At 45.6% G+C, this 24,327-nt stretch overlaps 1 protein-coding gene across 10 annotated transcripts in view; it reads right to left on the reverse strand.

Moving 5' to 3' along the window:
- Nucleotides 1-24,327, reverse strand: part of MCF2L2 (MCF.2 cell line derived transforming sequence-like 2) — a 362,380-nt gene that overhangs the window by 290,599 nt on the left and 47,454 nt on the right. The window contains exon 1 of one of the 10 annotated variants that reach the window (XM_078147604.1): nt 9,025-9,285. The exons of the other annotated variants lie outside the window; for them this stretch is intronic. Coding sequence (XP_078003730.1) covers nt 9,025-9,118 — 94 coding nt within the window. The 5' untranslated portion in view covers nt 9,119-9,285. Of the gene's footprint in view, nt 1-9,024; nt 9,286-24,327 lie in introns of those variants that run through there. 10 annotated transcript variants of the gene reach the window in all.

Below are 24,327 nucleotides of genomic sequence, written 5' to 3' on the forward strand. Positions count from 1 at the left end.
CCAATCAAATGTCACTGACCCTTGTCTATTTCCTCCTTTGACTGTTCACATCCGAGTCTCCTTCCTCCAAATCACGAAACCTCAGAATTGAACGGGATCCCAGAAACCATCTGGTCCTACAACATTCCTTAGAGGTGGTCCACTAGCCAGCCTTGTTTTGGAGATGTCCAGTGATGAGGAGCTCACTACCTTTAATTGCTCAGAGAACTTGTCCTTTGAGGCCAAGTGCTAGGCTACATTTATATGTATACACTCAAAACTTGACACAGGGCACGGCACACTGTAGGTAATCAATGCTTGTTGATTGATGGATTGATTGATTGATGAGGAAGGTTTTCCTTACTTCGGACATAAATCTCCCTATCTATAACTTCTACCTGAAAGTCTTAGCTCTAAGCCTTCTGGAGTCAAGCACAAAAAGCTCATCAGATAGCCCTTCAGAAACTCGAAGATGGCCATGGCGTCCACCCTAGCCTTCCCTTCTTCCAGCTAACCGTCCACTGGTCCATCAATCCATCCTTATAGGGCATGGTGTTTACGTCCTTCACCTGTGTTGCCTCCTCTGTACACCCCTAGCTTATCAAAGTCCTTCCTTAGAATGAGAGGCCCAGAATTGAAGAGAACAGTCCAGGTGATACAGTGGATAGAGTGTTGTGCCTGGAGTCAGAAAGAACTGAGTTCAAATCCAGCCTCAGACACTTACTAGCTGTGTAACCCTGGGCAAGTCACTTAACCCCTGTCTGCCTCAGTTTCCTCATCTGTAAAATGGGGGTTAGCACCCCCTCCCATGGTAGTTGTGAGGGTCAAATGAGATAATAATCGAAAAATGCTCAGCGCAGTAAGCATTATATAAATGTTAGCTATTATTGTCAGCCATTATCAGTGTGGTCTGATGGGGGCAGAGGACAGAACTATCATCTCCCTAGTCTCAGGTGCTGTGATTCTCTCTCTCTCTCCCTCTCTCTCTCTCTCTCTCTCTCTCTCTCTCTCTCTCTCTCTCTCTCTCTCTCTCTCTCTCTCTCTCTCTCTCTCTCTGTCACACACACACACACACATACACACCCCATACAAGTTCTCTCTCTCTTAAAAATAAATTTTATTGACATCTTTTGCTTTCATATTTCCTAACTCTTCTTCTCTCTTTATGAAGCCTAAAGCCAAATTTACTTTTGGGGGGCTTTGTTGCCTCCAAGCCTATGCACTGAAATTAATCTTCCAATCCCTTCTCTTTGCACTCACTTTTCACCTGTGACTCCTGCAGTCATCCCCCAAATCTCTTTTTTGAGAGACCTAGATTTTCTTGCCATAGGCTGTCTCTGCTGTAGATACGCCTCCCTCCTCCTGTTGGGTGACCCTTTTCTCACTATTTTTTCTAGAACGTTCCTTTTTGCTCTCTCTATCTGGAAGTTTCCATGTCGAAAACTCCTAATTCTCCACAGCCAGTCCTTGGTACCTCCTTGCCAGTGACATCAAAGTAGAGAAACCAATCTGATATACCTGCTGGAAACTCTATCATTCCCCATAAAACAACTGGCCCTCAGTCACTGGGAAGCCCTGCCTGCTATTTGGGATGATCTGGGAGTTCCCTCAGAAAACTCATAGAAGGGAGTAGAGTCTGGGTACCAGATCAGAACATCTGCCTCTCACTGGGTCACAGATGTCATTCTCCTGTTATGGCCTTGAGATTGTTCCCCCTGGCCGACTTGAAGATGGATTCACGTTTCCCTGTCTGTCTGGTAACAGTGATCAGAACATATTCTTGCCCCCATCTCTCCTCCTTTAGTGAGTTAAAACGAACTGAATAAAGGCACCTTAGCATCATTGGCCAATCTGCTTCTTCAGAGAAGATCTTTCATTCCCTCAAAGCAGCCTAAGCAGCCTAGGACACCTTCTCTACTGCCATCATACCTTCTGGCTCCATAGGCTCTAACATGAGTCATGGGGCAGAAAAGGCCTCAAATCCCAAAGAACATAGAAAAGTTAGAGCTGAAAGGGGCCTTGGAGATCAGCTAGTGAAATGCTCCCATTTTATAGCTGAGGAAAATGGAGGACCAGAGAAGTAGAGAGATAGATATGGATGGATAGCTAGATAGATAGACAGACAGACAGACATGGATGGATAGAGATGGATGAAGAGAAAGAGATATGGATAGAGATGGATAGATAGATAGATAGATAGATGATAGATAGATGAGAGAGATGGATGAATAAATACATGAATAAATGGCTGAATGATAGAGAGATGGATGGATATATGTATAGAGAGAGATAAATGGATAGATGTATGGGTGATAGAGAAAGATGGATAGCTAGATAGAGAGGAGAGAAAGAGAGAGAGAGAGAGAGAGAGAGAGAGAGAGAGAGAGAGAGAGAGAGAGAGAGAGAGAATGCAAATGCATTTATTAAGTACTTACTATGTGCCAGGCACAGTGCTAAATTCTGGGCACACATATCCAAGCAAACAAGGTTGTCTCCACCCTCAAGAAGTTTCCATTCTAACACATCACATAAAAGGGGAGCTAGAAAGGGAGGAATGGAGGGTAGGAGCCTTTAGGAAGCAGCAGTGGCCTGGAGATCTGTTTCCAGGCAAGGGAAAACCCACAGCTCCAATCTAGGGGAGCTGAGGGGAAGCCTGATGGTGGAATCCAAGTTTCCAGTGGAGTGGAGGCAATGAGAGAGTTTGGCCATGGCCAGGAGATTATCAGAAGTGGCAGAGAAGGGAAGTAATTGAAAGAGCCAAGATTCAAACTCACATTATCTGAGGCTCTTACCATTGTATCCTATCGCTTGGTGCTACTGTCAAAGGCAGATGAATGACTCTAGATGACTTGACTCTAGGCCCAACCCAGTATTTCAGTTCTAATGATCTGATGTTGATTCTGTGATTGTTTCTATGCTTAATCTCTTGGCATTTCCTGATTTTTGTAAAAAAAAAAAAATCAGGAAACGGCAATAAAGAAGGTTTCTGCTGGCAGCATTTTCATCTCAATTCTAATCAGGAAATAACTATGTTGAGGAAGGCATTCCCTAAGAGACCCCAGATCAAAGCATCCCTGTTAAGGCTCTTGGGGGCAGATATGTTTTTGTGCACTTGTGAGCACTTATCTTCCAGATCTTGAACATGTGTTAAACTACCATTTCCCTAAGAAAATAGCCCTTAGTCAAAGGGAACTTCTTGAGCTGCCTGTAATGCCCCCACTGAAATAATAGTTATTCCATGATGCTCTCATTTTTATTTTTAATTTGAAATTTTAAGGCTGATTCACAACAAAGGACACCAATGAAGAAGATGAAGAAAAAGAAGAAAAGGAGAAAGAGAAGAAGAAGAAGAAAGGAGGAGAAGGAAAAGGAGGAGAAAGAGAAGAAGGAGAAGGAGGCGAAGGAGGAGGAGGAGGAGGAGGAGAAGAAGAAGAAAAGAAGAAGAAGAAGAAGAAGAAGAAGAAGAAGAAGAAGAAGAAGAAGAAGAAGAAGAAGAAGAAATTTCCTCTAGTATCCCAAGTTTTTCTGCAAAGACTTGATTGAAATAATCCTATACCTTAAGCTGAATGCTAAATAGATTTCAGGAATAGGAAAGGAGGGGGTGTTTCCAAATTTTGGGGGAGAAAACTTACCTTTCATTTTCTTTTTTCTTAAATGTTTTATTGAAACTTCAAAAAATATATTGTTATTTCTTAATGACCCTCTCCCCATTTTTAGAATCTTCCCTTGTAAAATGCAGTTAAGCATAATAAACCAACTTACTGGCCTTGGCTAAAAGTATACACCTCATTTCACACCTATGGTCTGCCACCCCATCACTCTGACGTCTGCTGGGAGGAAGGAACAGCTGTAATCATGCCACTCCCCTGTTTCAGTAGCTCCTTGGAGTGCTCTGTTCTAGAATTTAAAGCTCTTCACAATTGGACCCTGACCTATCTTTTCATACTTATTTCCTGTTACTCTTCTTGAAAATCTTTCTGAGTTCCAGTCCACCTGGCCTGTTTGTTGTATAGAATTCCATCTCCCACCTTCAGAATCCTCAGCCTCCTCCCTCCAAACACAGCTCCAACTCAGGCACCACCTTCTCCACAAAGATTTTTCTGATCTCCCCAATTGCGTGCTTTCTCCACCCCCACGCCTCATTATTTTGTACTTACTGCTCCATACAGGTTTGGGTGACCTGCTGTTCTCAGTAAACTACCTCCGGGACACTCAGACTATTTTCATTTTTGCTTTTGTATATCCAGTTCCTGGCACACAGTAGGCAACACTTTCTGAATTATTGAATTGAATTTGATCAATTATTCTCACAAAAAGATTCCAACTTTATTATTAAAGGGAGAAGATGGGAACACTTAAATCACCACATTGAGTTAAAGAATGTTGTCCATTTCCTTATCCCATGATTCCCCTGACTACAACCAACTTCAAAGGGCTGGATGTTTCAGTTGGGATAAGTATCTGAAAATGTCTCTGAAGTTCAGTTCAGCATTCCCATTGTAGACTAGGAATCTATTCCTCTGGGATGGCTGTTAGCATCTCTCTCTGGGAGAATTACCACAGAATTACAAAAGCCCGGCAATTTCAACACAAAGGCATCAGTGTTCACAATGTTGACAAATCTAGCTCTAATCACTGTAACTGCCATGTTAGAGTTCTCCCAGGAAAGACGTCTGGTCTATCCCTTCAAAATGATAGGTGGTTCCTGGTAAATTCTTTTCTTTTTGTAACTCAGGTCCGGGGACCCCCTAGTGCTCAGGGCTCACACAGACTGTATTAGATGGGTCATTATCTCTCTTTGGCTCTTGCTGCTTCCACCTAGAATTACACCAAGAAAATTTCATAATATATTCATGGTATAACTCATGCCTAGGTTTACTCAAAGACAGATAAGAAGGTCCCCAGAATAATCATTCAAAGTAATAGCTCTGCTCTGGGTATGAGTGACCAGCCTTTATTTCACCCAACAGAAGATACAAAAGGTTCATTGGAGCCCTTGAATATCTCATCAGTTCCTCCTCCTGCCCTCCGCAAAAAGGTAAGTAAACTTCTGGCTCCTCCCAGATTTCCCCTCTTCAACGTTCTGGTCGGTCAATACTTCAGTGTCCTACACTGCCCCATCCTCTGACCCAAATCCATAGCATTGCCTTGTGGTTTAGAGTGTCCCCAGAGGGTGACCCTACTTTGTGGATCGTTGAGTGATAAGCCCTCTTCCCACTCAACTTCCACTGTCTGAGCAACTCACAGTCAAAATAGTGGTTGACAAATGCTCAATCTCTTGTTCCCCCCCGCCCCGTGATATGACCGCCCCTTCCACTACGATGGTCACATTGGTGGCCCTCTTCCTTCTCCCACATTGTTGAAGAGATTTTCATCCTCTAGGAGGCCATTGTCCAAACTTTCTCACTTAAGAACTTTTTATCACTCATGAAAAAACCACAAAGCCTGGACTCCCCTCTTAGACCAAGTGGGCATACACACCACCATCTGCATTTGCAGGAAACTCTTCAGTTCCCTAGCAGCTACCATCTCTGGAACTGGGCGAGTTTACTCTCAGGTTTTCTTCTCCCAAGCCACTTGCCAATTCATGTATCTCCCATGTGCTTCCTCTTGAAAGAGCCATTCCCAGGTCCTAGAGTGAGGAGACACCAGACAGGTGACTCCTCCTTACACTTACCCCCATGTAGGTCACCTCTACTATGCCCTGGCCCATCTTCTAAATAGAAGAAAGTAAAAAGGATAGGACACCTCTACTATGCCCTGGCCCATCTTCTAAACAGAAGAAAGTAAAAAGGATAGGACACCTCTACTATGCCCTGGCCCATCTTCTAAATAGAAGAAAGTAAAAAGGATAGGACACCTCTACTATGCCCTGGCCCATCTTCTAAATAAAAGAAAGTAAAAAGGATAGGACACCTCTACTATGCCCTGGCCCATCTTCTAAATAGAAGAGAGCAAAAAGAAAATGCAAAAGAGACTAAACTGGCCTAGCATGCCGGCTCATTTTTTATAGACAGAGAGGAGCCCTGAGTCCCAGCCAACCAATCATCTTGGAGGCAACCCTATTGCCAGGAACCAACCAAGAGTTCTGTGTAGGAACCAGTGGGTGTGCCCCACTTTTCCACGGAGAGATAACCCCTCAGACGCCTCCAAACAAAGGCTCGTGCCTGTGATCTCTTTAAGCTGACTGGGGAACCAGACTCATCAGGGATCATCCTGACACTGCCCTGACTGACCTTACACATTCTCTTCATGGCAAAAAGGAACAGAGAGCCTCCCAGCCCTTGTCCTTAGCCTCTGTCCCTTCCCCTGTCACACTCACCAGACTATGAACCTCTGAGACCCTGAGGCCTCCTCACCTCTTGCTGTATCAGGATCAGGGGGCTCAAGGCGAGAGAAATCAGAAAACCCAAAGGCATCTGATCTAGATGTGCCAAGTCTCAGCTGCAGCCCTGATCTTATGCCAAGTGGTTTTCTGAAAACCAACCCACAGAAGCCTGCAGTGCAGGGATACATTGTCTTAAGAGGAGGCCAGGCCAAACCAGCCTTTCCCTGGGTCGATCGCCTAGAGAGGGCTGGAGAGGCAACATGATGGAGTAGAAGGAGCTCCCAACCTGAAGGCCACAGAGTCCAGGGTTTGAATTTGCCTCTGGTACTTACTAGCTGTGGAATGGTGGGCAACCGCATTAAGCCTCAGTTTTCTCTTCTATAAAAGGGGATGACATTTCTTGTAGCAGCCCCTTAGAACTGCCAGGCTCAATTGAAACAGAGGCAGAATAAGGACTGGATTTGTGATTGGCTCGGTATGGGGAACTCTCTGATGAGGGAATCCCCTCTACCAGGCAGGTCAGTATCTCCTCTACAAGGAGGGAGTTGCCTGGGGGCACTGAGGGATTAAGGTTCTGTCTCCCTCCACTCAGATCTGCTCTCCACTCTGTTGCCAAAGTTTTTCTGAAGCATAGGTCTGCCTACGTAACCCAGAGGAATCATTAAGCTCCAGTGACTCCCTGTCACCACCAGGATCAAATACAGAACCCTCTATTTGGCATTTAAAGCCTTCACGATCAGGCCCCTTCCTTCTCTTCCAATAGTCTTACACCATACTTGCTTCTAGGTGCTCAGCACTCCAGGGACACTGGCCTTCTGGCTCTTCTATGTCCCAACTCAGTGCCTTCCCCCCTGGCCATGCCCCATGCCTGGAATGTTCTTCCTCCTCCCCTCGGCCTCAAGGCTCAGTTCAAATCCTACCTTCTGCAGGTACCTCTAACCCTCACTACCTGGGGGACCATAAGCAAGTCATTTACCCTTTGGGCCTCAGTTTCTCACTTGTAAAATGAGAGGCCAGGCCTAGATAATCCTAAAGGATCTCCCCATTTTGAATCCTGTCATAGCTCAATGACAGATGGGACCACATGGAGGCAAGACCATCCTGCTTGCCTGTCTCCTTCCTTACCTTCCCTCTTTCTGTTCTTTCTTCCTTCTTTCCTTCCTCTTTTTGCCTCTCATTCTGCCTCCTTTTCCCCTCCCTCTCTCCTACATCTTTCTCTCCTTCCTTCTTCTTTCTGCCTCTTTCCTTCCTTTCTCTCTCCTCTCTTCATCCCTCTCTCCCTTCCTTCCCTCCTTCCTTTCTTCCTTCCTTCCTCAAACACTGTGCTGAGCCCCACATGGCCCTCTTGTCCCTGAGCACTAACCCTACATAGAGCCATGCCCTTTCCCCAAGCTAGCTATAAAGGCCTCCAGTTTAGATGAAAAAGTACTGTTCAGGTCACTTTTTCCAAACGAATCACTCCTTCTGGGGTCCAGGCTTCTATGCCTAGAGCCTTAATGCCCTTGGATAAACGAAATGCACACCATCTGGCCCCACCCCCAGTCACCCCTGGGTGGGTGGGTGGGGAACACACATCCTGTCCAGTCCTGGACCCTCACACGGGGCTGGCCAGATGTTTCTCCCCTCCTGCCCCTCCCCAGGACCCTGCCAGCCCCAGCCACCCTGCTCGCCAAGAGCACAGAATACTGAGGAGGCAGCAGCTGAATCATAAACTAGACTGGAATTGCCATCAGGAGGTTTTCGATCCCATTAGAGGCAGCCCTGTGTCTCCCCACAGGCAGGAGGGCCAACGCTGCCCCAAAGGGAACACTCCTGGAGTGTGATACGTGAGCCTCCTAGGCTGCAGAGATGGCACCGTGCCTGAGCTGGCCTTTGGAATTCCATCCAGCTAGGAGAGATCCACTGGGCCTCCTGAGCTCTCCTGAATTATTCTGAAAGATAGGTAATTCCGGAAATTATCTGCAGCTCAGAGTGGCTTCAAATGCTTTCAAACCCACTTCGAGTAGAAAAGAGAATCATTACCATCCTTCTCTCAGACCTTATGGTCCCAAGGCTCAGAACCACAAGGACCCTCAGAAGCCCTCTCGTCCAGTTCCCACATTTTACAGAGGAGGAAACTGAGGCCCAGAGAGGAATGACAGAACTGGGATTGGAACCCATAAGGGCATAATTTACTTCTCACTGTGGAGCAGTCCTGACTGCATTCTAAATAGGCCCTTGTTTCATTTTGTATCTTTTGCTCTGTCCCAGTGAGACAGCCAGGGTTCATTTGGGAGGGCAGACCCTCCCACAGACCCTCTCTGTAAAACAGCAGCATAGGCAACCTGTGACTATGTGCTGGACTGCTCTTATGTTGGCCCCAAGCAACTTGGACCAGTCAGTCCCATGAAAATCTGGTCTGAACCATTTCTGCAACTCTCCAGCTTTTTACTGCACACCTGGAGTGTCCCCACCGCTACCCCCCAGCATGGACCATAGCCCCAGGCTTCTCTCCCAGCTCTCTTGCTGACCCCAGCCCTCCTTCCCTGACTTTCTGCCTACGCCAGTAACATCTCTGCTTCTACTAAGCCTCTCACACCCAGCCTTTGGCAGCCTTCCAGCAAGGATGGGGGCCGTTGAATATTCCCTTGCTCTCTGCTAAAAGGATTCCAGACTAGCGACCAGCTTATAATGTTTAAGTCAAGCAGCCAATGTCCCTCCCGGAGGTGTCCACTTACCCCTACGGCCAGGAACAAGAGAAGGAAGTCCCCCCGGCCCCCTCAAAGGGTCCAGCTGTACACCCTCATCCCTCCTCCAGGCTGCTGCCACCATTTCATGGCAACCTCGGGGTCTGCGAGGGGTGAAAAGGTAGCCACGAGTCCCCTGAAAACCGGCACTGACAGTGGCAGCGGCAGCGACAGCAGCTGGGTGGTGCGTGCACCCTCCTGGCTGGCAGACAGCTAGGCAGGCTGCCCAGTCCAGCCCAGCCCAGCCGGGCTGCCTGCAGGGAGGCTCTGTGGGAATGAGTTCACTGCGGGCTGAGAAGAGAGAGAGGCTGGCACAGGGCAGATAAGTGCTGCTAGATCCCAAGGAGCCGGGATCAGGAAGGAGACCCTCCCCGAAGGACACAGCAACTACCCAGCCAGAAACAAAAGCTAGAGGAGGGGGAGGGCAGGGTCCGGGGATTAGAAACCAGCCGAGCTCCCATTCCACTCAATTTTCTTCCTTCCTAAGACACTAGGTGTAGCGGGCTGGGTTCTCAACCTTTCCTGACTCTGCAAAGAATCTTTTTTTTTTTAACAGAAGAGATATTGTTTAAACTCAATGAACCTGAATGTGGGCACAGCTGCTACTCAAGGAGCCCCCCAGAGCAGCTGGGGCCCTGCCAGAGGTCCTTCCCTACACAGGTACACCAGGACGGCCAAGTTGTCAAAGTGCTAACCATCAAGGCCGGCTGGGAGGACCTGGGTTCAAAGCTCCGCTCTCCCACTTACTACTTCGGGCAAGTAACAACCTCTCTGGATCTGACTTTCTTCATCTGTTTAAAAAAAAAATGAGAAGGGTTGGACTAGATGACATGCAGAATCTCTTCCAGCTTTGCCACTTATTACCTGTACAACCTTGGATTAAGACTTCAATTTCCTTACCTGTTTAAAAATAAAACAAGGAATGGATTATGTGATATCTAAGGTCCCTCCGTGTTCTAAATCTATGATTCTGTCCTCCTTCAGAAAAAAGAAAATGTCTCTGTGTTCATCCAGGGCTCCGAAGCCACAGCTCTACGTGACATTAGGTGAGCTACTTCTCCTACCTGGGCCACAGTCTCCACCTTTGTAAAATGGGAACCTCTCAGATCCATTCTGGTTCTAAAGCCTATAATCCCTATATAGGATTTCATAGAACCTATGATTTCATTGGCTTTGGGAATTCCTTAGGAAGGAATGTGTCTCTACTAATGTCAATCAGCAACTGCTCTGTTAACTTGACAGACTCAGAGAGCTGTCTACAGCACTGAGAGGTCAAGTTATTTTCCCAGTCGCACAGCCAGGTGGCGTGACAGATGGGAGTAGAAGCCTAGTCTTAATGACTGTGCCAGGGGCTCCCAGCCTGGGGTATGCATACCTCCAGGGGGTACAAGAATCCTACCAAGGAGGTCCAGGGAATACCTGGTAAATAACTATGTTAGCCTATTGAAATTGCTTTGTTCTACATACGCATGTGCACAATAAACTCTAGAATTTTTTTTTTCATTGTTGAATAGGGGATACTGGAAGGTTTACTGAAAGCCTATGGGTACAGGTTATCCCTGGTAACCCTGAACTATTGAAGTGAGGACAGTGGAGACACACCAGTGACCTGGCCCCAAAGACCCCTCAGATTCTGTCGGTGCCCATCCCTACACATGACCCTAGAAGCTGGAGCCAATGATTCTGTCCTGCTCACCTGTATGTATGTATGTAAAGCAGGGATCATTGGAGAAGCACACTGGGCTTGGGGGAGGAAGGTAACACGCAAAGTGAGATACTGCTCCTTTGCAGGGACGCCTGGACGGCCACTCCGGCCAAAACTGGCTCTGACAAGCACTGGGCAGAATAACTACCCTGCCGACAGCACAGATACGCTACAAGGTTTTCTCCCACCTTTTCTCCACTACAGAATGAGGCAAGAAAAACCAGTAACCAGCTTGGGGATGGAGGAAGAAAGGGATAGGAGGGGTAGAAAATTGTGTTGTTGGGACTCGTTCCTATATGACCTTATCCTATGGAGATCCAGACCACGTTACCTCATTAAGTTCCCATTCCAGTTCTACTGGTCTTCTTGTTCTTCTCCAAATGGAAATTCCATTTCCTCTCCCCATGTCTTTGCAAAGGTTCTCTCGTGCTAGGAATACATTCCTTCCCCATCTCTGCCTTGCGGTATCCCTAGCTTCCTTCAGAGCACTGTATGGATACCACCTCCCACAACAGACTTTTCCTGCTACCCATAAGTCACTAATGTTGCCTCTTCCCCGCCCAAAACTGCTTTGTATTTATTCTAAATACATTGTGTATAAATGTGTATACGCTGATCTGTGAACAGGTTATTTCCCTTTAATAGGAAATAAATTCACTGGGGAAAATTTTTGTGGTTTGAAAGCAGTTTCATTCTTAGCCCTTCTCAGCAATGCAAGGATCTAAGACATCTCCAAAAGTCTCATGATGGAAAATGCTGTCCACATCCAGAGAAAGACCTATGGAGTTCGAATGCAGATCGAAGCACACTATTTACTGGGTTTTTTTTCTTCTGTGCCTTCTTGGGGAGGGAGGGGGAACAGAGGGTGAGAAAATTTAAAAATTAAAAGCTTATGGAAGTGATTGTTGAAAACTAAAAATAAATTAATTAATAAAAAACCAAAGTGGCTTCATTTTTATTCTTGTATCTTCAGTACCAAGAACAGTGCCTAGGACAAGTAGGTATTTAATAAATGCTCACTGGATTAAATCCAACCATCCCTATCCTATCTCTCTTTTAGGGGTGTGCAATGAGAATGAGGTGGGGGAGGAGGCGGTCAGGGGAGAAGGAAGGGGCTAAGGAGCAGAGGAGAGAAGACTAGAGAAGCCGGCAGAGCAAAAAGATGCTGAAACCAGAGTGTATCTGCCCATGTCCTCTGATAAATGGTCACTTGGTCACCCTTCTCCCCTCTCCATAAGCAAATAGGACAGGAAGTCTGTGGAGAGCTTTAGATGGCAAGAGAATGACTCATCCACCACATTCCTCCTATTGGTTCCACCATACTCAGAAGTGAACTGGGTGGACACTCCAAGAAGACAGAAAAGGGCCAGGAGATGTACTGAAGCCATCCATGTTTCCTGAGTGCCTCAAATTTGGGTCTACTCTCCCCACAGGGATGGTTGACCCTCCAGTCTGGTGAAGGTTCTGGCCTTTCTCAGTAAATATCCTTTTGTAAGAGTTCATTAAACCAATCAGTTTACAGGGGCAGGTAGGTGGCGCAGTGGATGGAGCATTGGCCCTGAAGTCAGGAGGAACTGAGTTCAAATGCGACCTCAGATACATAACACTTGCTAGCTGTGTGACCCTGGGCAAGTCACTTAACACCAATTGCTCACCCCCCCCAAAAAAAACAATCAGTTTACCAATTTGGAGGGACCCTGAATCCTGGGTACTTTCCACTGGGGAGGGACTCCCAAATCTTCATGGTAACCCCTAGAACCTTAAAAGGAGGAGAAAGCCAGTTTCTGGGGATCTCACCTGCAAGCGAAAATGGGGGCTAGATGGTGAACCCAGAGGGGGTGCTACATGCATCTAGGTTGTCTCCCCCTATAAAATGTTAATTCCTTGGGGTCAAGGGACATTTTACTCACGTTTTTGTCTCCCCAGTGCCTCATGCCAGACACATGGCAGACACTTGTTGACGGATCGTTTAAAGATAGAAAATAATAGTTTATATGATTATTATATAATATATAACTATTCTAATATGGTTTGTGCCCTAAGACTTTTGGGACATCATGTAGATGTATGTATGTGTGTTTGTGTGGGTGTACACACATACATGTATATATGTGTGTAATGTATATGTATGCACATGCGCACACACACATAGAGGTTCTTTTGACTCCAAATCTCCTATCCATTCTACTTCCCTGTCCACATAAAAATCAGTTTCTAACCCTCCTCCCCTTTTAATCTATTTGGTCTAAAAGATCAGTTTTTAACACCTAGACCACTAAACCAGGTATGTATTATTCCAATCAACTCTTCATTATCTGCAGGCCCAAAGGACCAGGATGGTAGAGATTACTGACAAAGCTGTTCTAGGGGAAGAGACAGAGTAATGTGGGCTAGGGGATGGTATAGGTAAGGGGGTTTAGACCTAAGCTAGACCTAAAAGGCAGTCATTAATGATTTGATAACAATTTGGAAGTAGGTCTCCAGTGGAGTGCACCGGGGATCTGTCTTCAGTCCTGTGTTGCCTAATCTTTTTTTCCCCATTGCCTCTGATAAAATATGGATGACGTATTTGTCAAATCTAGGGGTGACTCAAAGCTGAGAAGGAAAAACAGCGCATTGAACAACATCAGGATTAAAACAAATCAACAGCCCTCAAGTGCCTCTAGACTATTGGACAAATCTACGAGGGTGGAATTTGATGGGGATAAATGTAAAATCTTAGATGGGGTCAAAAGGTTAACTTCACAAGGGCAAATTGAGAGACACATAGGCAACCCTTCATCTGAAAAAGACCCGAGGACCTTAGTGAACCAGATGCACAATATAAGTTCTCAATATAATACAGCAGGCAAAAAGCTAAGGCTACCTGAAGAGGACACAGGGTCTACAACTACAGAGATGACAGACTCGTTGCCCTCCACCCCAGTCAAACCATGCTGGGACCCTGTTGTGCCCAGAAAGACCATTAGTGACAAACTGGAGAGAATCTAGGACAGGAAGAGCAGGGTGGTGATAGGTCTCAATAGCCTGCCATTAAAAGATGAGTGAAGGGGGCAGCTACGTGGCGCAGTGGATAGAGAGCACTGGCCCTGGAGTCAGGAGGACCTGAGTTCAAATCCGACCTCACACACTTGACACTAGCTGTGTGACCCTGGGCAAGTCACTTAACCCCATTGCCTAGCAAAAAAAAAAAAGATGAGTTGGAGGAATTGGGGATGTTTCATCTATAGAAGAAAAGACTTCATAGGGCCATGATTCCTGTTGTCAAGTAGCTTGAGGTTGGTGATGTTCAGGAAGGACCAGCTTTGGCTGGCTTGGCCCAGAGGAGCCATGGATGGATGTTTTAGAGAGGATGACTTAGGCCACAGGAAAGGAAAAACTTCCTAATCATTAAGAGTTATTCATAAAGTACCATATCATAGAATCACGGGTGCGGAGCTGGGCAGGACCTTAGAATATTTTTGTTCACCCACTGCATTTAGCTGATGAGAAGACGGAGCCCCAAAGAAATTAATTAACTTGCCCAAGGCCACAAGGGCAAAATGGGGGCATTTGAACCCAGATCCTCTCCCTCCAGGTACAGGACGGTTGTATACTGCCTCTCTCATGTGGAACAGGTTATCTCTTCATGGGAGGTGATATCAAAGAAGATGACATAGGTACAGTGCTTTACCAACCTTAAAGTACTCTATAAATACTATATAAATGTGTACATATGCGCACACATATACACATACATAGTGCTACCATTTATATAGTACTACATATACAGCTAGCATATATATTATATACAATTATCCCTCCCACATAGCAACTTTTCCCATTGTGGTTTTGTTATATTACCAGCCGGCATAAGAAATTAAATGAGAATTTGGAGGAAGTTTTGTGGAAGATAACGCACGAAGACCAGCAGATGACCCAGAGCCTGTGACCAAATACTTAACCCAAATTTTACCATAAGGTACTGTAAACACCCCATAAAGGAAAAAGAAAAAATGCAGGCTTCTTCTCTGGGACTTTAAAGCAAGGGCTAAAAAATTTTACATGGATTTTCCAGATTGAAGGGGTGCTATGCCCCTGACCCCCTGCAATGTGGAAGGGATGACTGCATAGCACTGATATATCTATAGAAATGTATAATGGAAGACATCATTTATCTATAACATTTATATACATATATCAATTTATATAGGTATATATTACATAAGTTGGGCAGATAGGTGGCACAGTGGCTGGAGCATTGAGCCTGAGGTCCAGGCATTACTATATAATATGAATTTATATAAAAAGGTATTCACACAGTTAATATAATATTAATTCATACACACATACAAAAGCTATACATAACATATACAAATGCTAATTGTGTATGGCACTATATAAATGCTAGCACTGTATATATGTATATGTATATACATATACAAACATATAGTTTGGGGCCTTGGTTTCCTCATCTGTAAAATGGCTACTTGGACTTGATGATGTCAAAGGTCTCTTCCAAATCTAAATGCATGATCTCATGATATGGTACTTTTTGAATAGTTATAATGGTTAAAACAAGTTTTTCCTCACCATAAGCCTAACTCAGCCTCCCTCTACCTTCCTCTTATGCCCCTAATTTTGCCTTCTGAGCACAAGCTGACCACGTCTACTCTGGCTCACCTGTGAAGTCCCTTCTACCTCAAAATCTATGATTCTATGAATCTTGAAAGCCAAAAGACAGCCTGCCTGTGAGCACAGACATGCCACCAAGGCAGTGTGGGACCCTGAATCCTGGGTACTTTCCAATGCCCAAGCCAGGGAATTCTTAAAGACCGTCTAGCCCTCTTGACAGAGTTCTGTCTTGGCAGCCTCTTGTCATTAGCAAAAAAGCAGAAATAAGACTCTTTAATTAAAAGAAAATTTTAGGATAAATGAGAACGAATGGCTCCTACCCAAGTTTTGCTGAGAGTTTTTGGCTAAATTCCTCCATTAACATTGTGCCATGTTTTACCAGCCAAGGGCAGATAGACACGGTTGTCCTTGAACTCTTTAAACAATAAAGGATTAGTATGCTATAGTTGAAAAAGCACTAGCCTGGGCATTAGAAGAACCAGATTCCAGTCCCAGTCCCAGATGGGCCACTGGCTAGCTGTATGACCTTGATCAAGTCCCTTCCCTTCTCTGGGACCCAGTTCCCATTCTATAGAAAGAAGGTTGGTACCTTCCACCCCTAACATTCTACAAGGAGAGGGCAAGAAGCCCTCCAGAGAGATGGGGAAGGAAGGACGCAAGCATGAACACACATGGGAAACTTATCCACGCAATCTGGATGAGCCTGAGGGCATAGGCATGGTTAGGGACACCCCAAGATGGCTCCTCTGAGTCTCTGACTCCCAGCCAAAGAACTCCAGGGTGGCAAGGCCAGTAGAGGCAGAAGGCAATGGGACTTGCTTTCCTCCCACCCTGTGTACCCTTGTCTCTGCAGCCCCAGTAACCAGCACCCTAAAATCTCATGTCTCATCCCCAAAACACCTGCCATTGATGACTGGCCCCTGCCTTGGACAAGCCTAGTCCTTCTCAAGACAATTTTAGCTTGACCTAAGTGAAAATTTAAAGCTTCTGACTTGGTGTCTCCCCATCGACAGTCCCAGACAGGGTGACTTAGTTTACCTCTGTGCACATTAGCTCAATAAGCAGACACAGTGTAATAAGGCAGCCAATAGGGCACCCTAATTCTATCTTAGGGTGCATTGGGGGTCACAACATCCAGGACTAGGGAGCTCCCGCTATACTCTTGCCATGGTCAGCCCACATCTATAGTATCGAGTTCAGTTCTCGGTGCCATGTTTTCAGGGAGACCAGAAATCTGGAAAGATTGCTGTGAACAACAATAAATGTACACTGACTGCTGGACTAGAGAGTGCTCAAAAGACAATACCTAGCAAAGGGTACACTCTCCCGGCCTTGTGTTTCTATTCAACAAAGATTTATTAAGTGCTATGAGGGGCACTGAGGATACTCAAACCAAGGTGAAACCAGCCAGGCCCTCAAGGTGCTTACATTCTACCAGACATGATGTGTGTATTCGCCATCTCTGTGCCTAAGGACCTTCAGCCCGCCTGACATCCCCCTTCACCCCAGAATCTAGATGATGGACCAAAACAAAACCTGAGTCATAAAATGGCACCTTAGACCTTGGCCAGACCCAACTGTTCCATAAAACAAAGGATGCTCACCACAGGTAGAGGTGCCCAGAGGAGGCTGTGAGGGGCCCGAGAGCCCTCAGTCTTTCCACCAGATCAGAACACAAGAAAAAGTCCGTGACCCGGTGCTGCTGCTGGAGTTAAGGAAGACTTCGATTCAAGAGTCACAATAGCAGGAAATGCTGCCCTGGGCCTCCACCAAGAAAGCACACCCCTACGCGGCCATTATACGGTCAATGTTAAAAAACTACTAACACAATGTAAGAGGCAAGGTTGTACAAAAGAAACGACACTAGTTTGGAATCGGGGGACCTGGGTTCAAATGCCACCTCAGATACTTAGTGGGACCCTGAGTATGTTACTTCATCTGAGTCTCAGTTTCCCCCTCTGTCAAATGAATAGTTTAGGGCCCAGGGGTAGGGAACCTGTGCCCTCAAGGTCCTCAAGTGTGACCCTTTGACTGAATCCGAACTTCATAAAACAAATCCTTTTATTAAGGGGTGCCCTACCCTATTCTGAACCAGGTTCAGAAGAAAAGAGATGAACCAGTGTCTTCAGAGAAAAAGGAGGGTCCCTCTTCCAAATCATGACACTTTCAGAGAAGCCTCACAGACTCCAGACTTTCGCCTTGAAAACCAGACAGGCCAAGCTACAATCTTCATGCGTGTGCCTCTGCATTCAGACAAAACCCTTGATTTGGCTGGACTTTACTGGCTTCACTGGAACTCCCAGTGTGGAAACTCACTCCACCAATAAAGATCAACGACTGTCCTGCAGTCTGTAGTTCATAGTCTTAGAGAGTTGAGAAATCCATTGCCTTGCCCAAGGTCACACAGTTAGTGTCTGTCACAGGCAGGACTTGAATCTCGGTATTCCTGACACTGAGGCTGGCTCTCTATCTACCATGCCACTGTCTCTACATAACATAATGACATAATTATGACTTTAAGTATTAGAAATGAAGATAGATGATTAAAGTCTTATAGAAGAAGTCACAAAAGATATTGCAACTTTAAGCTTTGTTGGCTTAAAACTGTGAAAAGCCCTTTGTGATATGCTGTATAGAATCAGCATTAACAAGGAACAGGGACCCCATGGAGGGGAGTGGCCAGCAGAGAGGCTAGTAAATGTCCCCTTGGCCTGTCCTACATTAATCAGGAGTGGAGACAGGGAAAAGAAGACACCTAGGAAATCAGCCTGACTATTCCTTCTGTCCCAAGACCCTCATCCTATAAAAGGGAAGCAGCTGGGCGACACAGTGGATAGAGCGCCAGGCCTGGAGGCAGGAAGACTTGCGTTCAGATCCCACCCTGGGCGTTCACTAGCTGTGTGACCCTGAGCAAGTCGCAACCTCCCTCAGACTTGGCTTCCTCAACTATAACATGGGCATAATAATATTACACCAAACTTGACAGAGTTGTGGATATCAAATGGGATTATACAAAACATTCTGTAAACTTTAAAGTTCTGTATAAATACTGACATTATTATTCTTCTTCTCATTATCATCATTATTACAGATAAAAATAGAGGACTGGAGTTAAGTAAATGGTTACACAGCTGTGTATGGAAGCAAAGGACCCCAAAATGAGAGGACAAACCTATTTCAACAACCATCAAGATGGCAGGAAAAAAGAAAACCAGTTCAGAAAGCAATGAGTTAAACGTAAGCTCTTCTGCCTGGAAAGCCTTATCCATGCCTCCAACTCAGTTCAGTCTTTGCACATCACAAAAACCACACAGTGGGATTTCAGGGACTTTTTTAAGCTTTTCAGTTTCTCACTAGCATCCCTCCCCTTAGTCCTACCCAGAGTATCTTTCTGAAACTGACTCACGGTCCCTTGTTCTTTGCTGGTATAGTAGAAGGGGCACTGGATGAGTGTACAATATAGTCATAGTGGCCCCTAATGCAGACTGAACCTTTCCTTCCTCCTCAGGACCAACTCTGCCATCATCTTAACGCAGCTTCCGGGCTTCCTGGCCTCTAATGGCATTATTTGGACAGAGAAATTCCAGGAATGAGCTGACAAGGAAACAGCTGGTACCTGGCATAGTGCCTGGCACATAGTAGGTCGCCTTGACTGGACACACTGGACACCCACCTCATGCTACCCTCTCAGAACAGCCAACCACAGCTTTTTGGATTCCCCATTAGGGATCTTGTCACTTTCCCCATTTCTGCCCTGACTTCCCAGCACAGTCCATGTGAGTTGGGGAAGCCTCTGAAACTTCCCTGGGAGGCATAGAAGAAGGTTGCTAAGGAAAGAGGTTCCCTAGCAACCGTCACCATAGAGATGCTCTCCCTTCTTCTCTTGCCTTGCTTCTCTCCAGCATCTGAGCCTGAGAAATGTTGCTAACCATGGGGCAGGCTGAAGGAAGATGTGAGAATTAACTTGAGGGAAGTCTGTGAAAATAACTAATAGACTCGTACCAGTCACTGTCTTAGCCGGCGAATAGGGGCATAACAGGGAGGAGAGAAGGAGGAGAAGTGGCATCGAAGGGAACGTTAAACAGCGATGACAACAGCACCCACGTACATAACTCTAACAAAGTGTATATGTCCTTACAGTGGCCCTGAACACGGGGAATATTAGTGGTATTATGTCTCCTTGACAGCTGAGGAAACCAAGGCGAAAAGAGGTAATGTGATGTGCCCAATAATATCCTAAAAGTAGAGGCAAGATTCAAACATCAATACTCCTGGTATGGGGGAAAAAGCACTGGGTCATGAGTCAACGGATCTGGGTTCAAATTCTGCCTCTGACAACCTGTGTGACCTTGGGTAATTAATTAATCAACAAGCATAGATGAAGCATCCACATGTGCCAGGTGCTGTGCTAGGTACTCTGGATAAAAAAATAACAAAGCAATTCTTGCTCTTGAGGAGGTTACAGTGTATCGTCCATTCACCTGTGGGGGTCTTAGTTTACTCATCTGTAAACTGGGGTTGGACTGGATAACCTCTAAGGTCCCCTCTAGTTTTAGGTCCTGACTCCAAAGCCGGGTGCTTTCCCTGCTGCACCATTCCAGGGAGTTGTAACACCAGGAAACATACATTTATGGGGAGAAAGCAGGGATGGGATGAAGGGTGCCGGTGGAGCCTCAGACCACTTCCTCTTTTTCCCTACCCTCAATCTCTTCCATCGCCGCATGGTAACAGGAAACAGGGACACCACCACACTGTCCCGAGCTGCTGTGACATCAGGTCCTCCTATGTGAATGCCAGCCTTCCCACATGCCCGTCCCTCCTGCATCTTTGGACTGAAGCTGCCTCAGCTGTCCAGAGCATCCCATAGATGGCTGGCACTGAAGGGCCTTCAGGAAGCCACGGCACAAAGGATTGATAAGAACAAGAGACATCTCGGGGTCCTCTGTGAGGAAGCGAGGGAGCAATGATCCTACAGGAGGGGGAACAGAGGCCACTGTTAACTCCTTACTCAGCACATAGCAATAAATGCTTGTTCATTTATGGTCTATTTTGGTCCTTCCCAGACTCCTCCTTTATCTCCTTTTCTACCCCTTTTTAAGTCCTGTTTTAAAGCCCAGTCATTCCTTCCCTTTCTCTGTTTAATTATTCAATCTTTCTTTCAATTATCAATAAGCATTAATTAGACACCTACTAACACACTGGATGATAGATCCAAAAGGATCTGGGCAGACCAGAGCAGAGTGCTGGGCTGAACCTGATAAAATGAAATTCAATAAGGATGAATATAAAGTCTTACACTTGGGTACCAAAAGAAAAAAAATCCAATTCACCTTTTAAAGATGGTAGATATATGGATAGACACCAGTTGTTCTGGGAAAAAAAAAAGATCTGGGGGTCTTAGTGGACTGAAAGCTCACTCTGAGTCAATAATATGATGGGGCAACCAAAAAAGTCAATGGGATCCTGAGTTGCATTGAGAAGGAGGAGATGATGGTCCCTCTCTACTCTATTGTGCTCAGACATCATCTGGAATACTGCGTTCAGTTCTGGGCACCATGGTTTTAAGGCATTGACAAGCTGGAAAGAGAAGGGTAACTAGGACAAGGGAGGGGCCTCAAGATTACGCCACACAAGCTGAAGGACCTGAAGGAAAGAAAACAGGTGGGGGAAGAGGGGAGGGAACGGACAAGATTGTTGTCTTCAGGTAAATGAAGGCCTCCCTCTTGGAGGAGGGGTGCAAATCTTTCTACATGGTCCCTGAACGCAGAACCAGGAACACTGGGGAGGAAGTTCCTAACTTTGGGAGCTGTCCAAAGGTGGTGGCAGGCCTCGGAAGCAGCTGTCATCTGTGCTCCATGACAATGAGAGCAGAAGGAGACAAGCCATTGGTGTCAGGGAAGGGGCGAGAGGATCCACTCCGGATGCTGCTCCCACGTTTGCAGCTCAGTTTAATAACTTCTGGCGAAGTCTTCCTACCAGCCAAAGAGCCTAACTCGGGGATTAGCACACATGGTTATCCCTTCTACTACATGACTTTCCTCCATCGTGGTTTCACTATATTGCAGGTTGGCATAAGAAATTAAATGGGAATTTGGGGGGAGCTTTATGGAAGTAGCAGATGACACAGAAGAAGTTTAGAAATGCAGAAAGTAATAAAATATATGCATAGTATTGTATAACATCAACCCGAATTTTACAAAAAGGTACTTAAAACACTCCATAAAAGAAAAAGAAAAAATTCAGACTGTTTTGGGCTGAAGGAAGAGCCCAAAAATTTTACATGGATTTTCCAGATCGCCAGGGTGTCATGCCCCTAACCCCACCATGATGTGGAAAGGATAACTGGAACAGGTGCTTGATAAATATTTGTATGTGGTCTTAATGTGATGTCTTAGATAAGCTCTCTGAGGGCAGGATTCATTCATTTTTGTCTTTGTACTCCCAGCATTTAACCTAGTGCTTAGCACATAGTAAAAGCTTAACAAATATTAGTTAACTGGTGAATTGATATACATGCCTACAGATCTCTTTCTTGGATTCCTTCTCAGAGTAGACTACAGGTCTCCAATCCAACAAGTATTTTTTTTTAAGCACCTACTATGGGACCTGGCCATTCCCCTAAGTTCATCAAGGAGGTCAGGTTCTCTGGCTGACCCAGAGCCAACAGGAGCCTGTCAGGGTGGTGTTCCCTGCTTGGTAAAGCTCTGGGGATGGGCCACCTTGAAAAGAAGCCTGTGAAGAAACAACCCTCCCACTAGGGTTTCCAGGTTTCCACTGCCAAGGAAACAGAATAACTTGACTGACATATCACCAAGTTATCCTGAGGATGCTGAAGACAGTCTTTATGGAGGAAACAGGAAGACCAACATGCTGCTGAGATGGGCAAAGGCTGTGGGGATGATGCTAAAGAAGAAAGGCTGTGCTATGTCTTTATTTTGACATCTCTCTCTGAGTTTCCAAAAGGCACATAATACAATGCAAATCAGGGGGAGGAAGGAGAAGATCTGGCCCACTGGACTCTGGAGCCGAGTTATATCCACTGCCAAAAGTCTCATCTCCAGCCCTGGGCACTCTGCTGGGGTTGAGCCTCTCTGAACCTGGCTAAAATAGTCTTCAGACAAGAGCCATTCCACCCCTGGGATGGCATTCAAAGCCTTCTGGTCTGACAGCACCAATCAAAGCTTCCATTCTACTCCTCTAGCCTTTGAAAACTTTTGGCTCCATAACATCAGAAAAAAACAGTAGTGGTTCCAGTCAGACTTTCTGATGTATGTTGGTAAAGGGAGGTAGGCTGGTCAGATAGCAAGAACAAGGGATATAGATGCTAGGCTTGGAGGCAGGAATTCCCCAGTTCAAATCCCATCTCCAGGAGGAGCTAAGTGACCGCGGACAAGTCACTTCATCAGAGTCAGGGGACTTGAGTTTAAGTTGACAGCATTATTAAACACTGCAGCTAGATGGAGCAGTGAATAGAGTGCCAGGCCTGAGTCAGGAGAACCCGAGTTCAAATCCAGCCTCACACATCTAACTTTGTGACCCTGGACAAGTCACTTAACCCTGTTTGCCTCAGTTTTCTCATTTGTAAAGTGAGCTGGAGAAGGAAATGGCAAACCACTCCAGTATTTTTGCCAAGAAAACCCAAATGGGGTCATGGATTAAAAAAATGACTGAACAATAACAAAAAGTCTCATTTACTCCAAATCAAACATCCAGTTCCTTCAGCTACTTCCCACATGACATGCTCTCTGGCTCCTTAGCCATGCTGGTTGCCCTCCTCAGGACTCTTCCTAATTTATCTATTTTCTGTCTAAAATGTGGCAACAATAGTGGAATAAATCTCCAAATGCAGTTGGGCTAACGCAGAGCACCGTGGGACTGCCTTTGAACACGATGCTGCTGTTGAGCCAGCCTAATTCACATTCACCCTTTTAGTTGCCAGGGCCCATGGCTAGTTCAAGTTGAGCTTGCAGGCCACTCAGACCCCCAGATCTTTTTCACACAAACAGTCTCATTTGTCTCCCCATGGTGGGCCTGTACCAAAAAGAAAGGAGTCAGCTGACATATGCTTTAAACATGGCATGCCTATGCCTTCTTCTGGATTAGACATTGTAGGTAACAATACCTGCATTTTCCAAATGGGAAAAGTCTGGTATTTAAATCATTTCTCCTAGCTAGGAAGTACACTTGGGAATAACAAATTCACGCCATCCTTGCCAACCCACAGTCTGCTCTCATGTAGAAAGAACAATTTCAAATGGACTCTTTTTTTCTGCCGGCAACTGGAAAAATACTATGCTTTTTAGTCCTCCCAAGCCTCAGTCCAAATTCACTCACCAAGAGAATGGGTAGCAACCTCCTATTTAATATCCTGACTGTTTTCTACCTTCAGGAATATGAACATCACTTTCAGGATTCTAGTCTAACTTTTTCCCCTTTTTTTGAAACGTTCCTATTATACCCATTAATGATAGGACCTTAGAATCTTAAAGAACCTTAGAAATAAGGAAAAGCAAATATTGACAAGCCATCAACCTTCATCACCAAGCAATTCCTAGAACAAATAATTTCAAGAAGAACCTCTCCCCCCAGCCTAGAGCACAGAGTTAGAGCTTCTACAGAACCTAAAAAAATCAAACATTCTTATCTTACATATAGGGAAACTGAGGTCTAGAAAGGTTAAATGACTTGCCAGGGTTACTCAGGTAACAAGATTTGAACCCATATCTTCCTGACTCTAGGTCTAGTGCTCTATAATCACTAGTCCACACTGCTTTTTTTGGCATGGTCTCTCTCTGTGCTTTTGATCCAAACCTGAATTAGGCCAACTTTTCAAAGCTTCAGAGTTATGGACCTTCCCACCAACAGTACCTTTCCTTGCTTGGCATCCCAGACTGATGCATCTTCCTAGGAAATTGTAGTAAGACAACATTTCTGCTGGTGTGATCCGAACAAGGGTGTAAGGAGAATGCCTCGGG

Source organism: Phascolarctos cinereus, unplaced genomic scaffold (genome assembly GCF_003287225.1).
Source record: "Phascolarctos cinereus isolate Bilbo 61053 unplaced genomic scaffold, phaCin_HiC Scaffold_7;HRSCAF=346, whole genome shotgun sequence".
Lineage (NCBI taxonomy): Eukaryota > Metazoa > Chordata > Mammalia > Diprotodontia > Phascolarctidae > Phascolarctos > Phascolarctos cinereus.